Raw genomic sequence first — 18,508 nt, forward strand, 5'->3', positions numbered from 1 at the left:
GCCCCATAAATCTCGGGTTTTAGAAAAAGTAATGATATTTATGAAATTCCAAGTACACAGGTTTATTTCGTCTCACTAATAAACAATAGCTGTGTTCCAGAACTAAAAAGTTTTTACAATTTTTACGACTTTTACACATGTTACTCGAAAAACCGCTCCCGTACACAAAAAAGTTGTAAAATCTTCACTTCTCTTTAAACAAAAATGGCACCGAATGACACTCTCTTCAAAAACTTTTTACACGACAAATTTGGGCGAGTAAAAAATAGTAACATGGTTGCCAGCGCCTGATTGACTGATACGCCGACTTTAACATTTGTTCCAGTTTTTATACCCTCAGCCTTTAGGCTAAAGAGGGTATTTACACTTTGATACGACCAAAAATGTGCCTCATCGAAATAATGGTTTTAGACCCCAAGTATGTTTGTACGATATCCGTTTCAGACAATTTTGAGTAGATCTAGCAATGTCCGTCCGTCTGTCTGTCCGTCTGTCTGTCTGTCTGTCTGTCTGTCTGTCTGGCTGGCTGGTGCGCACGATAACTATCGAACGGATCAATCGATTCGGTTCAAATTTTGGGTATCAAAATATTTTGTCCAGATTCGATTTAAGTTCGAAGATGGGTCATATAGGTCCACTCCTTCAGGTACCTCCCCCACAAATGTTCAAAAATTGTCGCAAAACTTGTGCGCACGATAACTCTTGAAGGGAGTAACCGATTTGCTCCTTACTTTGCACATAGTGTAATTTCTACCAAACTTAGATGAGGTTCCAATATGGACTCAATCGGTCCACTCCTTCGGGTACCTCCCACACAAAATTTCGGAAAAGTTGAGTTTAGGACCTGGTCGGGAATCGCTTTGATTTTTGTTTACGCAAGTTGTATTCGCTGTCCTCTATACGACGCTGTAAGTTTCATTAGGGGCAAGTCCATACTTCCTGAGAAAATAGCCTGAAAGTTACAAAAAAACCCTATGACACCGTGTGTAGTGGTTGGAGCGCAAGATAACTCTCGAACGGAACTGCTGATTCGGTCCAAAATTTGGCTTTCGTAATATTTTGTCCAAACTTAGTTCAAGTTCAAAGATGGATTATATCGGTCCACTCCTTCCGGTACCTCCCCCACAAAAGTTCGAAATGTTCGGAAAATTTGTGCGTACGATAACTCTTGAAGGGAGTAACCGATTTGGTCCATACTTTGCACATTATGAAATTTCTACCAGACTTGGATGAGGTTCCAATATGGACTCAATCGGTAAACTCCTTCGAGTACCTCCCACACAAAATTTCGGAAAAGTTCAGTTTAGGACCTGCTCTCGAATAGCCTTGGTTTTTGTTGTTACATCTTGTATTCACTGTCCCCTATACGAAGGTACAAGTTTCCTCAGGGGTAAGTCCATACTTCCTGAAAAAATAGCCTGAAAGTTGATAAACAAACCCTATGACACCATGTTTATGGGTGGAAGCGCAAGATAATTCTCGAACGGATATGCCGATTCCGGCCAAAATTTGGCCTTCGTAATATTGTTTCCAAATTTAGTTTAAGTTCCAATTTTAATTTAAATTTAGTTTAAGCAAGTCCATACTTCTTGAGAAACAGCCCGAAGGGTGTAAAAACCCCCTATGGCACCCCCATGGTCTATGTCGGTCCATTCCTTTAAGTACCTTTTCCGCAAAATTTTTGAACTTTAATCCTAATCAATATTTTTGTCAGTTCATACGACCAAAATTTTGAAACCCCCTAAATACATAAGTTTTTTGTGAAAAAAGTGTTTCAATTTGCACAGGCTGAGGGTATATCTCTGTCGGCAAAGCCGACTGATGCTTTTTTACTTGTTTTTTACGTATTTTCCATTTTTCCGTTCCCGAACTATTTCAAAAAACTTGTGTGTGACAACAAATTTTTTGCAGTTCTCTCTTTTACGAGTTTTACTATTAAAAAGTACGGGAACGAAGCTAATATTTAATACAACAAAAGTATATTCCATAATATAAATAACGGTAAATTTTACAAAAACCAAAAAATGATACTTACAAAAGTATACATACGCCCAAGGAAATATGAGTATTATCGTACAATTTATGGAATTAGCAGCAAAATTTATACATTTTATTGTTTTGGCGAATGTGTCTGGGTGTCCGAGATATATTTTAGAGAAAAAAAAAAATAATTTTTGGGTGTTAAGTGCCGTTATTTAATGACAAACTTCTTGTATAGCTCGTTAAAGCGGACCCTTGCTGATTTCTTTCCGTTTTAGGTATTTGAGTATACAATAGCCACAATATTAGTGTCAGATTATAGATTTTGAGATCCTAGAAAGCTTTTCGGTTGACCTTGTGCATAACACACCTTCCTGGGTGTCGATAAATTCACATTTTCCCGGGATATCTCAGGAAGTTAATAGATCCCTCGGAATTCTTGGCTCAGATTACATACAGAAGACCTTGAATTGTGTTTTAATATGGTCTTATATAATCTTTGGACACCAATTGACGGTAAATTGTACGATAATACTCATATTTCCTTGGGGCGTACGTATACTTTTGTAAGTGTCATTTTTTGGTTTTTGTAAAATTTACCGTTATTTATATTATGGAATATACTTTTGTTGTATTAAATATTGTTTATTAGTGAGACGAAATAAACCTGTGTACTTGGAATTTCATAAATATCATTACTTTTTCTAAACCCCAAGATTTATGGGACGTACGTATACTTATGTATGTATGTAAGACTGCGTACATCTACTTCTGTGTCACCCATCATCCGGGTCTGCCAAGCTTCCCAAATAACAGAATTGTTGACCTCCTGCGTGTTCCTGTTGTTCGGTCTTGGTCTTACTACTCATGTGTTTGGTTTTTGTTGAATTCGTCTGTACCTCTTAGATTATATTGGAGGTTTGTGACAGATTGCGTTAGGTAAATGTCATCTGCATAGGCCAAATAAAAAATATGCATCAAATCACCATTGTATACCTTTTCAATCAAACAAAGTTGCAGATAGTACGTCGTTAATGACTGGCAGAAATAAGATAGGCGAGAGAATGCAGACTTGTCTTACTCCACTCACAACTTGAAAAGGTTGATATAATTTTTATACCCTCAGCATTTATGCTAACGAGGGTATATACACTTTCAAATGTGCCTCATCGAAATAATGGTTTTAGACCCCAAGGCAACATGGAGCTGATTTAGCCATGTCCGTCCGTCTGTCTGGCTGGAGCCACACCTTCCTGTACCTCCCCCACAAAAGTTCGAAACTGTTCGGTAAATTTGTGCGCACGATAACTCTTGAAGGGAGTACCGATTCGGTTCATACTTTTCACGTCGTAAAATTTCTACCAGACATAGATGAGGTTCCAATATGGGCCGAATTGGTCCACTTCTTCGGGTACCTCCCACAGAACATTTCAGAAAAGTTCAGTTTAGGACCTGTTCTCGAATCACTTTGATTTTTGTTGTAACAACTTGTATTCAGTGCCCCCCCCAATACGCCGGTTTCATCAGGGGCAAGTCCATACTTCCTGAGAAAATAGCCTGAAAGTAGAAAAAAAACTCCTATGACACTGTGTGTAGTGGTTGGAGCGCAAGATAACTCTCGAAAATTTGGCCTTCGTAGTGTTTTGTCCAAACATAGTTTATGTTCCAAGATGAGCCATATCGGTCCACTCCTGCAAGTACCTCCCCACAAAAGTTCAATAATGTTCGGAAAAATTGTGCGCACGATAACACCATACTTTACACATCCTATTATATCTACCAGATATAGATCGAGTTCGAATATAGACTATTTTTGTCCAATCCTTCGGGTACCTCCTGCCCAAAATTTCGGATAAGTTCACTTTATGACCTGTTCCCGAATCATTTGTGCTGAAGCAACTTGCATTCGCTTCCTCAATTACACGGTAAAACTTTTTTTCAGGGGCAAGTCCATACTTTTTGAGAAAACAGCCAGAAAGGTGTAAAAAAACACCTATGACACCATATGTAGTGGCTGGAGAGCTCGAACCGAATACTGCGTTCATCCACAATTTGGATATCGTAATATTCCTTTGAATATTATATGCAATTCCAATGTGGCGCTTATAGGTCCACTACCTGCGGTACGTACCTCTCCTACAAAAGTTCGAAAATATTTGCTAAAATGGTACACGCGATATTTCATAAACGTAGCAACCGATTTGGTCCAAACTTTGAATCTCTAAATATTTTGTCCAAACGAAGTTTATTTTCAGCTGTATATTTCCTTTGGAAATTTTTACCGAAGGTTTTCCTAGTGGCCCTGTTTACAGCGATATTATGTTTTTCGTAGGTAAGTATGGTAAAAAAGCCCTATCTATCGATGTCCCCCCAAATTTTTGAGCTTTAATCCAATCCATATTTTTTACTTGTATTTATTAATTTTTATAACCTAAGGCGGAATGCCTGTTTTCTGCAGTGAATTCCACATACAGGCATGGTTAATACTGTCGAAAGCCTTGTCAAAATCTATGACAAGTAGATGCAGCTCTAAATTATATTCAACACTTTGCTCAATAATTCACCGGATTGTATTTACATATATGGTCTGCGCATGAGCACCCACTTCGGAACCCGGCTTGGGCTGACTTTATGGAATCCCCCAGGCGATCGTTGATACAATTGAGGAAAATTTTGGAAATTAGTTGTGCTATTGTCGGTAGCAGACAAATATTATGCCAATTTGGAATAATTTTACAATTTTTTGCAGTAGGTTGTCCTCTCGGTCCCTATTACGGCGGGTGCAACTTCATACTTCCTTAGATAAATCCCTGTAGGCACTAACTAAAATGATTGATGCACACAATTTGTGACGATTTGCACATCGTACAATTCCTTTTAAAAGTACATCAAGTTCCATGAGAGTCTATATAGGACAACATTCTCGGGTGCCTCCGCCTCACGAAATAGGGATAGGTAAGTCGACTTTCTATTAATTGATTAATCGACTTTTTGCAATCTAAAAATCGTAGTCGACTTTTATCTGGAGGGAATATCGCATAATCGTTAATCTTGTGATAGATTTTCGAATTTGCCCATAGATTGTTGATTTGGCGGTCTAAGAATTTCAAAAGAAAACTCGAAGATCGACGAATAATCGATTTGCTGCGGTTATGACAAAGTCGAGTTTTAGGACAACTGACCGATGAGAGAAATTAAATATGTTCTTAAAGTGTAGGCGAATATTGAAGCCACAAAAATAACAAATCCGTCTTTAAAACTCCATTTTTCTTGAAATACTAAAATCGAAATATTTTAACTAATTTAAACAAATCCAAAATCTTTACACCTGATGCGATTTGGCATCTTTAGGCGTAGACAAACATAACTTTAGTTTTCAGAACGATTTATTGAGAACAATTTCTGGGTTCTCTAGACCTAATCCCAAAATATTAAAAACACACATACATACATACATTTTTAAATTCTTTGCTTTTTAAATTTATTTAAAGCTACTAAAATACGAATTTCAGTTTTTTTTTTAATTCTTACACACTATAAGTCGGGTGGTTGGTTTCTTTACTAATTTGGAAGGTAGATTTTTCGTCTATAAAGTCCTATTTCCGCTCTTTATATATCAAAAGCATCACCGGTAAATGTCACTTCAGAGTTATCAGCGGCTTCATAATTATTTCCGGAATCTTGATAGGATGTCTGTTGTTGGCTGCGTCCACCACCGAATTTACTGGCTCCACCGTATTGTGTGCCCTCATCAAACTTTCTGCCGGTGGGTCGTAGCTTGGGAGGTTGAAATGATTGATTATTTGAATTGAAATCATAATTTGTGGTATTTGCATCGTTGCGATTGTAATTGGTTTTGCGAAGCATTGCCTTAAAATTATAGGGTGCCTCTTCATTGTCCTAAGGAAAGAAATTAACATAAATACATATAACAATAACAATAAATAGGATTAATTTTGAAGCAAATTACCCCATAATCTCCACGATTTCCCATCATATTTTGTAACTCTTGTACCGGATTCTGAGATACAGGAGGATAGGTATTGCGCATATTTTGCGGCCTATTAGGCTGGTACATATTCGAATTAGGCATGGGCGGAGGTGGTGGCGGTGCGGGATACCCCTTTAAACTGTTACGTCTAGACCCCCAACGTTGGGGTTGTGAATTGAAATTATTTGGATTATAATAGTTTGGATTGTAATTGTTCATTTGCATTTGGACTTGATTTCTGTAACAAAAAGAAAGAAATTATTTTTTAAATAAAATAAAACCTTAGCTTTGATTTTACCTTCTCATTATATGCGGATCACGATAGAAATTTTGATTATAAATGACATCACTTTCACCCATACGTTCCCAATTTGTTTGACAAGCCTGTTCCTTTTTGTAGGCATTGTAGGTCAATAGTTGTGACGTCATTGAGGGATTCCTTTGCAGTGGACTATCCCATGCCTCTTCGTCGTACATATTATTCATTACCGTTGAGGTTGATGGCATTGATTGTCGGGCCATTGAGTTAGCCGGATCTACCATATATTGTGTATCGTAGAATGGTATTTGATCCAATCGTATGGGTATTTTACGTACCGCAACCTATTGTATGAAAATTTGAAAAAAAATATGAAGAAAATTTCCCAAATAATATGAAAAAATAATTTAAACATACCGGCATGGGTCCCAGTTGGGCTGAATTGACTTCTCTGGTATTAATACGATCAAATGGTACTGCTCGGGTACATTTATTTAGACCAGCAACAACACGTTGATTGTAAATGTGTACCTAAAAGAAAATTACAAAATAGGTGTAATGAAGGAAATGTTTTGTGCTGCGTAAGTGGAAAATTTTTTAATCCATCCTTATATTTTGGATAATAATGCGACTGTCACAGAAGATCGTGACTTTTCCGAAGCGCAGGCGATATAAAATGTTTCCAGGGCGTGTTTGTGTAGATGCGCTCACTCTCCCTCTCTCTTTTACATACTAGTCTTAGGTTAAGTCATATTATAATATATACCCTTAAGAGTATTTTTAATTTTAAAAATTTAGTGCATTGATTCTTGAAGTTTTTATACTAGACATCAATTTACATTGGTCCTTCGGGCCGAAACCAAAAACGCTGCAAAGTTGAAGAATTTTGTTCGGTTAACATGATGAATCAGTTGTGGAGTCCAAAAGCTGCCACCCAAGTCTGGAAATTGTCCTTAATGAAAAGCACAGTTAATCATGCTGCATCCTGCGTAAAATCTACCCTGATGAGTGGAAGCTAAAGGTGACTTATGAACAGTAAAATAACTCAGCGGCTTTGTGAAACAAATCTCATCGAAAAATATGCAGAATATTTTGGCCAAACATAATTTCAAACGAGTTAATTTCAAGTTAGTAAGCCAAGAACCCACGGCGAGACAAATACGTCGACGAAAATGGAATTGAATTGACAACATCCTCAGAAAGAACGAGTAAAGTACCGCAAAAAATGGCCCTGGAATAAAATTACCAAGGAAGTAAGAAGCCAGGCCAACCGAAGGCGATGTGGCGCAGAATAGTTTTAAAAGAACTAAAAAAACATAAATGAATCGTATGGTCATATGAAGATGATATGTAAGGACAGGATAGGTTGGAATAATCTTGCAGAAGCAGAAGCAAAAAATCATACTGCGTCAGCAACAAAAATCGGGGATGAAATAGTGAGATTGATGAAACCCAGTCTGAGGATTCATGGTACTCCTCAGACTGGGTTTCATCAGTCGACTTATTTGCCTCGCCGTGGGTTCTTGGCTTACTAACTTACGTACGGTTTGCAACATCGAAACAGGGAAAATAATGTTATAAACATACTATTATGAGTAGGAGAAAATAATATTATAAACAAGATAATGTTCCAATTGCCTACTAAGAGGATTGAGTTGCGGAAACCAGTAATACGAAAAATACGAACAAAATAAATTTCCCGATGTAGCCATATCATGTTAGGAACGAGAACAGAAGCCCCCGATTTTTCGGAAATATCGATAAATGTCAAACTGTCCAGCAACCACAAAATTTTTACTTGCGAAGTTATCGAACAGACCTGATATTTCATAAAACTCGACTTTGGACTTCTTCATAACCGCCGAAAATCGATTATATTCGAGTATTCCTAGATTTTCGAGTTCTCTTTTGAAACTGTAAAATCGCCGAGTCAACAATCTATAGGCAAACTCGAAAATCGATCACAAGATAATCGATTATGCGATTTTTCTTCCAGCCAAAAGTCGACTACGATTTTTAGACATTTGGCTGCAAAAAATCGATTAATCGAAAGTCGACTTACCTATCCCATAGTCCCGGTCCACACTAGAGTGATTTCAATTAAAAGACTTCATGAAATCAGGCGTTCTTAGATCGAGTTTCCCACTACAGCAATTTCATAAAATTACCTTTGTATGGAGCTCGACCTAAGAACACGTAATTTCATGAAATTTTAGCAGTGAAATCACTGTAGTGTTGACCGGCACAAAGTGGGGTACACACGATTAGTTTTGTTCAAATAATCGGCTGCTTGCCAGTGTGGCCGCTAATTTTTGTCAGTCAACAGGCAACCACAAAATATGTTGAGGTTGCTGGACAGTTTGACATTTATCGATATTTCCGAAAAATCGACAGTTAAAACTGACGTGTGTACCCCGCTTAAAGGTAGAAACACAATGAAATACGCCGGTTTTTCGCGCTCAGTTTCATGTAAAAGACTAAACGCCAAGTACTACCTAATTCAAATGAATTAGGCAGCATTTAAATTAGGTAGTACTTGTCCTATAATCTTTTACATGAAACTGAGCTTGAAAAAAGCGGCGTATTTAATTCTGTTCACACCTTAACACAGAAAGAATCGCTCTCCACCATGGAAGTCAAATTTGAACAAGACGAAGATGGACTACTGCTGGAAGGTGATTGCAAGGGAAACAATGAAAAAAATACAAGAAGAAGGAGGATGAATTTCTTTGGTGGAAGGAGAATATGCCCAAGACCAGGAAAGTGAAAACGCCACAGAAGTGAAAACGCCACGTAATTATTCCGAGAGTGAAGGAGCAACCAAATGAAGATGGTGTAGTTTTGAAGATGAAGCTGGTAGTCAAAGGTGCTTGGAAATTTATATTGGAAATGTTTGGCTAATATTTTTGTTTTACACAAAAAACATATTAGCTGTATTTTATTGATTGACTATCTGCAAAAGGGTAAAACAATAAGTTCAGAGTACTATTGCAACCTTTTGGATCAATTAAATGTACAAATTCAAGAAAAACGTCCTGCCTTACAACACAAAAAAATAATTTTTCATCAAGACAACGCACCGGCGCACAAGAGTGTTTTAACAATGGCTAAAATCAACGAATTAAAGTACGAGTTGCTTGCCACCCACCTTATTCTTCTGATTTAGCTCCCAGTGAATTTTACTTGTTCCCAAATCTAAAAAAAATCCTTGCTGGCAAGCGTTTTACCTCAAATGAAGATGCAATTACAGTTGTAAACCACTATTTTGAAGACCTTGAGGAAAACTATTTTAATCAAGGGATAGAATTGCTAGAAAAGCGTTGGACTAAGTGTATTGAAGTTTCAGGAGATTATATTGAAAAATAAAAATATTTTTGAAAAACTAACTATTCTCTTTCATTGATAGGCTAAGAAGTTTCCGAACCGCCCTCGTAGGCGAACTCAAAATCAAATTGAAGTGCCAAAGAAAAAACACCAGACCACCAACCAACCACCAACAACTCCAAAACAAGACAACAAGAAACACCCTTACCAAAGCAATACGCGAAAAGTTACCAACAAGCCAACACCACACATGGGAAGAAATTACATCAATATATCACTAAGTTGCGAAAGATATATTGGGCGTACGGCACTTGGGACCTAATTTCTCAAAGATTTGAACTTAAGATGCATTTGAACAACAACAATATCACCAGAAAGTATATGCAACAACTATCAAAACAAGTGAAAAAAGTTTCAAGAAGGGACAGAATTAAGTCCTTAGAAGATCTGAAAAAAGCAGGGAGCAGAACGCATGAAAAAGCTAAACCGGACCATAGATAGTCTCACAAATCGAAGGCGTTTCAGGAACCAATCAGTAAAGGATCGTAATAGTAGATTTTAACTAAAAAAGATGAACAAATTCAAAGATGGAGAAAACATTTCGAAGAAACTGGTAATGTCAGAAACACAATTGACAATAACGATTGTACAATAGCTGTCCAAGAGAAAATACGTTGAATATACCCTGTAATCCTCCCAGCTTGAACGAAATAAAAGAGGCAATAGAATAACTAAAAATTAACAAATCAGCAGGATATGATAGTTTACCGGCAGAAGCTCTATAGTCCAACGCCACAACTCGGCTGAGTTACTTCGACCTCACATCATCTCAGCTTGCGAAGAAAGTCTGCCTCCAACATGGAAGAAAGGCATCATTATAAAGTTAAAAGTTAAAGTTTTGTGTCATTTCTGATAAATGAATAGAGACAATCTGCTGCCAAGTTTCATTTTTTCTATATTCTTCTACCAGAAATGACACAAAACTTTACTCAAATGTTGGATATGTTTTCAGCTTAACAACTGGAGAAGAATAACTCTGCTCAACACCGTGACTGCTAGTGCATAATACAAGAACAATCATAATATAACAATCTATAGAATGACAACGAACAATTCAAATGCCAAAACAACAGCTATTTAACCATGTGGTAATATATATATTGTTTTAGTCCAAGAACCTTAGACCATAACCATATAAATTATTAACTTTTTCTACGCCAATACGGCATTCGACCCAACAACCTGCATTATAAGCCACAAAAACATATGCTTTCTTTTTTCTCCAGAGTTGTCATCGTCGGACGTAACAGTATTGAAGCAGGGGAATGTGGCACTGTACTACCTTACACTATGTGAAAGGTTTCAAGTTCAGAACATTTTGAAAAACCATAGTTCGTTTGGAAATATAAAATTGACTTTAAAAAGTTTTCACATGAAAATTAAAAATTCAATTTTGGAAAAATATTGAAAAGGGAAGGTCGTCAATTAAATTTCCGATTTTTTTTTTAAATAAAATATTTTCTTGTCGGCGCCTTCGGATCTAACATAATTCACTAATTGTCGGGACGAAAACTCAAACTTCCGTGGGCCTTCTTCAGTAATATCCTGGCAATACATTCAATTAAGATTGTTCTACCCGTGTTCCACTGAAAGCCTTTGGGGATATTTTATGCTATTCAGAAAGGATTGTCCTACTCATTTCCCGCTGTAAGCCTTTGGGGAAGATCTTGCTATCAATCTCTAAGCCTTTCAATGGACCAATATTCCTCAATTTTATAAGTCCCTGAAGTTATCAATTAATGCAATATTCGATGTTCTTCAATTTAAAAGATTTTCTAGGAAGAATAATTACGTCAACGCCGTTTGGTCAACAGCTTCCAGAAATATATAACATCACCATTACAACCCTCATATATGCAAGTTTCGAAGTAACGATTGTGCAACCCCATATCATTGCGAAAATTAAAACTATTCCACATGGTACATGAGTGCAGCGTCTTAGAGGAATATTCCTTCCTTATTCAATGGTCAAAGAAGTCATCACGAGCTTTTCATCATACAAAGCAGCTGGACCTGACCAGATCTTCCCGGACCGGGAGAAAGTGGACTTTATTGCGCCCAAACTGGTCGGGATCTCCAACGCTTGCTTCAAATTTACTTATACCCCTGACAAGAGGCAAGGGTAGTTTTTATGCCAAATCCTGACAAGGCAAGTTACGCAATACCAAAATCGTTTCGCCCGATAAGTTTAACTTCATTCATACTCAAGACAATGAAACGGACCATGATAAAGAGTAAAATCCCCAACGATATGCTTAAATACAAACAACATGCATACGTTAAAGGCAGATCAGTGGAAACCGTATTACATGAGTTAGTACACCATAGAGAGAGAACCTTCGAAATGAAGATGTATACATACACTCGCTCAAAGGTGCTTTTAACAGCGCTGATCCACTCTTTAGACGAGTTTCAGGTAGAAATGGCCCTAAGGAACTGGGCAAACCACATGCTAAGGTATATATGGATCAACTGCAGGCTATATTAAGTCAAAATGAGAGGCAAAGTCGGACAAGGAACGCCACAGTAGGGATACTATCACCTCTTTTGTGGGTTACTACCATAAATAGTCTCTTAGGGACCTTAACCGAAGAAGGATTTGACCCAGTCAAGCTACGCAGACGACGTTATAATACTTCTAAGGAGAAAGAATCCGAACATACTTTGTAGAAGAGCAGAAACGGCACTCAAAATTGAATACAACTGGGCCAGACCGAGAGGTCTGAACGTTAACCCGGAAAAAGGGAACTATTGGGTGCCACCGTGGTGCAATGGTATGCACGCCCGCCTTGCACGCAGAAGGTGGCAAAATACCCCTCAGTAATGTTGGCGACATTTCCTGAGTATTTCAGCCTTGAAAAACTTCTCCGCAAGTGGTGTCTTAAGAAACGCCGTTCGGACTCGGCGATAAACAGTAGGTCCCATATCATTGAGCTAAATATGAATCGGGGTGCACTCATTGATATGAGAGAAGTCTCCCTTGTCCCGTATGGGATGTTGTGGAACAATGTTTTTGTTTTGTCTATTCACTAGGAAAATGAAAGTGGGAAACTTCGAGGAACCAGTTTTCTTATATAAGACAATAAATATTTCCCGTACAGTTAAATACATAGGAGTATTTCTGGACAGGAAACTTAAATGGAAAGACCATATCCGAGAATGGGCCAACAAGGCCCAAAGAAGTTGTTCAACTTGTAGACCTAGGATGGCACTATGGACAATGAAGGCAATGTGAAGATATTGCAAAAAGTCCAAAGAACATGTTGCCTAAGCATTCGCGGGGCAATGAGGACCCCACCGACTAGGGCTTTAGAAACAAGTTTGTACACCCAGAAATTCAGGTAAAATACGAGGCAGCCATCGGAGCTGCAAGGCTAAAGTCGATGAGCGAGTGGGTCGGTAAAGACTACCAAAACATACTAAAGGTCACAAAGGGTGAATCTATAAACCAAATAGTATCAGACCGTATACCTGAAACTAGTGAAGTAGAATTGTGTGGAGTTTTAATACCAGGCAGAGACACGTGGTTCAATGGAGCTCTATGAACGAGTGGGTCGATAAAGACCACCAAAACATACTAAAGGGCACAACAGGAATCTATAAACCAAATAGTATCAGACCGTATACCTGAAACTATTGAAGTAGAATTGTGTGGAGGTTTAATACCAGGCAGAGACACGTGGATCGATGGAGCTCTATGAACGAGTGGGTCGGTAAAGACCACCAAAACATACTAATGGCCACAACAGGAATCTATAAACCAAATAGTATCAGACCGTATACCTGAAACTAGTGAAGTAGAATTGTGTGGAGTTTTAATACCAGGCAGAGACACGTGGATCGATGGAGCTCTATGAACGAGTGGGTCGGTAAAGACCACCAAAACATACTAAAGGTTGCAGCAGGAATCTATAAACCAAATAGTATCAGACCATATACCTCAAACTAGTGAAGTAGAATTGTGTGGAGTTTTAATACCAGACAGAGACATGTGGATCGATGGAGCTCTAGCACAGATTCCCGCGTGAAGCTGTGGGTTTACGTATTGGGCTGTGCTAGGGAGGAGAACCGGACTAGTTCTTTATATCATAGAACCGGAAAATCTCCCTCCTACTTCCGGATCATAATACGATTGTTCAGGCGGAAATCCAGCGATAACAGAGCGTCTGAACTGATTTCACACTCATACAAAGCCTACCACTGTAAACATCCTTACGAACAGCAATGCAGCCAGTAAGGCTATAACAACCAAGACAGTGATATCTAGAACTGTAATCTAGAACCAAGTGTCCCTAGGTCTTCAGATTGACCTGGTATTGGTGTAGATCCATTAGTGTCCCCAAATACATCCGATTGAATATTCTACTGGAAAGTCTTAGAAGATTAATTGAGATTCTAAATCGAAGTCATATTGCTAAGTGTAAATAAAGATGGGATGTACGGTGCATCCAACAGACTGCCGCAGCTAGTCCGTATGTTGATATTTAAAAGAAGCAGACGATCTGCTTTGGTTGAGTGGTTTTTTCACACTAACTCTTTATTTTCAATATTTTCACTTAGCAGCTAATCTACAAATTATTTCTTAACCTAGGCTATCACTAATTCTTATCTCTAAACCCTTCATTGACCAAACCAAACAATCCGTTGATCAATGAAGAATTTTCCAGCATCATGTGTGTCATAAAAAGAGTCATAAAATCTTAAGTGCGACCGCTCGTAATGCACACACAACACTAGTGATAGCAGCTCCCGCTGCATGTAGTATCTTAAACGCTATCTTCTAAGTGCCCTGAACATAATTTACCATTTATAACTAATGCTCATAAGAATATTTATTGATTTACTTAGGCTGCTGGAAATTCTAGTGAAAGATTTATTTTTAATTATCAAATTTTCCAGCGCCTCGAAATGAGCCGAAAGTATGTACAAAAGTTATTTGTACACTAAGAGTCTTTTCTGGAAGTAGCTGTGTTTGAAAGAAACTACTATCATTGGAAAGGCTTATCTTTGCAATTACTATGTATGTACCTCTATAAATTCAAATAAATATTAAAGCAACTACATATCGTCACCTGAAATGCCTAAAGATGCCTAAAGGGTTATGTTGAGGGTTAAGTCTTTGGGCATTTCAGGTGACGATATGTATATGTTCAACGACCCACAGAAGCCTCCCACATCCACACTCACCTGTTGGCAAAGGTTGACAAATTCTTGAAACCTTGCAGCACGATAATGCAATAAGACCTGGAATATTGATTTCTCACGCCATTTGCGTACATAGTGACGTATAAACTCGGCTGTCTCCTGATTCACATGGCCATTTTTGTCCACTAGAGGATTGTAACGCGATTTACCACCGCGATAACCACGGTATGCTGAAAGAACACAACAACAAGAGAACAAATGAAATGAATAAAACGCATTTTCAATAGGTTAAGCTTTGATGTAGTGTTACAATGTAGTGAAAAGAAAGGAGGTAATAAGCTGCTGTGTACACGTACACGACAATACACGGGTCAAGGTTTTTATGCGGTCGATGGCGTCATAAGGCGCTAATTTAATTAATTTTTCATTTATTTTCTATACTTTCACACTTGCAAAAATTGTTGTAATGGGGGTGGGGTGGCAGATGGACACTTGTCTTGATATAAGGGTGTGGGGTTTTTGACATGGTGCCATATCAGGGCTTCTGTTACGTGTTTTTGATGTTTATTGATGAATTTTAGTTGTGAAGGGCGGTGCTATCTTCAATCCCCCCATAGCCCCCATTCTTTACTGAATGTTAAATTTGTAATACTTTTTGCATTGGTGATGGCATAGAAACATTGAAAAGTAGCTTTTTGTGAAATTTATTTTTGGAACAAAGTTAATATTTAAGATAAGATATTCGATATTATTGGTTCTAAGTAAATATTTATGTATATTTGGATTTTATATTGTTTTTTTTTTTTTTCATAGAAATGTTGGACATTGAAAATATGTCAAAGTATAGCGCATTGTATTTATTCTTCTTCTTGATCGAAAATCATGCTTTCGCGCTGAGAAATGCGTGCAGCAGCCAAGGCCTCTTCTTTACGGGACTCCTCGAAATTATCTTCGGCCTCTGAGGGGGTTTCACTAACGTCTACATATTCAACATCTACACCAAGATATTGATCTTTACCTTTTTGTATTTTAGCGGCAGCAACATCGTGGGTACCGGGAGTCTTAGCTGTAGGACAGAAAAGAGGTTTAGAATGGTTTTATTACTTGCAGTTTTTTTATATTGAGGTGTTACATACCTGCTGCTGGTTTACCTCCTGATTTGACACGTTTTCGTGCCAACAAAGCACGAATCATTGATTGGACCTTAATAATTTTTTTCACCGATGTTTCATACAATCTGAAAATGTAAAGAAAATAGAAAATATGGAAAAAAAATCCGATTATTAAGGTTATATGCCTAGATGTCGGAACATTGTGGATTTTGTTTGCAATATTCCTATGTCTACTATTGAGAATTTTTTAAAGGTTTCAATATTTAAAATATATTGGATTTTATTTACTTCGTCTTCAAATCATGACATAACACCCATTTCGGCACTAAGACCTCGGTTGGGGACTTTTGGCCATTTTTATATGCTCAACCTTTAGGCTAACGAGGGTATGTATATACACTTTGATGTGTCTCATAGAAATAATGCGTTCCAAGTATGTTTTGACGATATCCGTTTCATAAAATTTGGAGTCGATTTAGGTGTGTTCGTCCGTCTATGTGGCTGGTGAGCACTATAACTCTCTCACGGATCAACCGATTTGACCCAAACATTACACCGCGTTATATTTTGTTCAAAATAAGATCTTACAGACATACACTGAATATTGGCTATTATATCCCAGCAAAAACACCCATTAATAACCCAATTTTTTAACTAGAAATAAGTGGGTATTTTTAACCATAAAATAAGTAGTTACGACTTTTAGCAACTACTTGTTTAGTGGTAAAAAATAACCACTTATATAGCGCGACATGTTCTTGTTAAAATAATAGTTTGCAAGGGGTATTTTTGCTGGGTAGCGGTTCACTCCTTCGGTTTTCTTTCACACAAATTTTCATGTTTTCAAATCCATGATTCTGGACATATCATTATTCAATTACTTTAACTCACACAGAGGATAACAATAGCTGTGTTCCACTAGTGATGGAAATATATATCTAAATTGATCCCAGGTTAATCCGATAGATCTCATTTCAGCTTCAGTGAAATGTCTCCAGGTTTTCTTTGGTCTTCCAAAATGTCCTCCCCTTTTGGCTGAACGGATTTCAATGCTACGCTTGCTTTGCAATAGTATTGTCATGGCGTCGAAGAACATGACCAATCCACTGTCATTTACAGGACAGATTTTACATTTGACTCGAATATTCTTTGTTCATAGACTTAATTTGTTGTTTTGCCAAATTGGTCCCAACTTTTCAAATGCTGCTTTTTCTTTTATTCCTTTAAATCTCATTGCAGCATGGGGTGCTAAAAATAGGCGGTTTTCATCTCACTCGGTTTGGTGCTTTATATCTAAGTTGATCCCAGGTCAATCTGATAGATCGCATTTCAGCTTCTGTGGAACGTCCCTAGGTTTTCTTTGGTCTTCCAACCATGGTTTAATAAGAAAGGTTAGCCAAAGCTTTATGTCAATTTAAATTTTTTCATTCGAGTATGCCTAAAACTTCAAAACAATATAAACAAACTGTGTATGTATGTGTGGTGTTTGAATAATATGCCAAACAATTTTAAAAACAATCGAATTCAATGATTTTTAAAATTGTTTTTAAACCATTTGTATGGAAGAAATTGGTGAGATTTGCATTGAAACAATCGGTTTATCATATTCACAACTCGATTATGTGGAGAAAACTTAACTCTTCATTCATTTTTCGCGTTTTTTATAAAATGCTCAAAAAATGCATTGTAAACAAACCCACTTGTTGCTTTTATTTTGAAGTTTTAGGAATTCAAGAAAAACAAGGGTTCTATAGATTTTTTTCATTTAAATCTACCTCTTTACTTATACCATGCTTCCAACCCTTCTTCTTGGCTGAACGGATTCGAGCATAGAGCTTGTTGTTCAATATTGTTGTCATCAAGGCGTAGAACATGTTCAATCCATTGACATTTACGTTTTCGGATTTTAGATCCCACATCCATCTGATTTGCTTGGCGTTAGAGCTCTTCGTTCGTTATTACACGCGGCCAAAATATAAGTGGAATCCGACAAAGGCAGCGATTAATGAAAACTTCTAATCGCTTTGTAACGTCGGTGGTGACCTTCCACGTCGCACATCCATACAGCAAGACATATTTGACATTGGATTCGAATATATGGAGCCTTGTTCGTAGGCTTAAGCTGTTGTTCTGAGCCAGCATTTAAAATGCTGCTTTAGGTTTACAAAATTTTGCTTCTATATCTTCTTCTGTGCCATCACCAAGCTTCCCAAATAACAGAATTTGTCTACTGAGGCATAGCTTTGACTTCCAGGGTCTAACTGTTATTCGTTGTTGGCCTCAATACTCATGTATTTGTTTTTTGTTCTCTCAGGTTATCTTGGAGTGACAGATTAGCTTCGTTCCAGAACTCAAAATTTTCACACATTTAACACATTTTTCCCCAAAATGCGTTCCCGTACACCAAAAAAGTTGCAAAATGTTCACTTCTCTTTGAACAAAAACGGCACTGAATAGTTTTCTCTATAGAAACTTTTTACACGACAAATTTGGGCGAGCAAAAATGTGCAACATGTTTGCCGGCTTCTGATTGGCTGATACGCCGACTTTGACATTTGTTCCAGTTTTTTGACATTTCTGCCATTTTTTGGAAAAATGTGTATGTGGAACTCATTTTCGACAGTTTGCTCTTTTGAC

The 18,508-nt window shown here is 37.5% G+C and overlaps 1 protein-coding gene across 1 annotated transcript in view; it reads right to left on the reverse strand.

Annotated features, from left to right (window-relative positions):
• Positions 1 to 5,432: 5,432 nt before the first annotated feature.
• The window catches only part of ninaC (STKc_myosinIII_N_like and MYSc_Myo21 domain-containing protein ninaC), a 37,769-nt gene continuing 24,693 nt past the window's right edge, over positions 5,433 to 18,508 (reverse strand). The window contains exons 12-18 of the mRNA XM_073971507.1: positions 15,896 to 15,996; positions 15,778 to 15,825; positions 14,802 to 14,989; positions 6,648 to 6,761; positions 6,270 to 6,574; positions 5,951 to 6,209; positions 5,433 to 5,880 (exon numbers count right to left, since the gene is read on the reverse strand). Of these exons, the coding sequence (XP_073827608.1) occupies positions 5,590 to 5,880; positions 5,951 to 6,209; positions 6,270 to 6,574; positions 6,648 to 6,761; positions 14,802 to 14,989; positions 15,778 to 15,825; positions 15,896 to 15,996 (1,306 nt within the window). The 3' untranslated portion in view covers positions 5,433 to 5,589. The remainder of the gene's footprint in view (positions 5,881 to 5,950; positions 6,210 to 6,269; positions 6,575 to 6,647; positions 6,762 to 14,801; positions 14,990 to 15,777; positions 15,826 to 15,895; positions 15,997 to 18,508) is intronic.

Source organism: Musca autumnalis, unplaced genomic scaffold, assembly GCF_047663935.1.
Source record: "Musca autumnalis isolate F117 unplaced genomic scaffold, ASM4766393v1 scaffold_2, whole genome shotgun sequence".
Taxonomy (NCBI): domain Eukaryota; kingdom Metazoa; phylum Arthropoda; class Insecta; order Diptera; family Muscidae; genus Musca; species Musca autumnalis.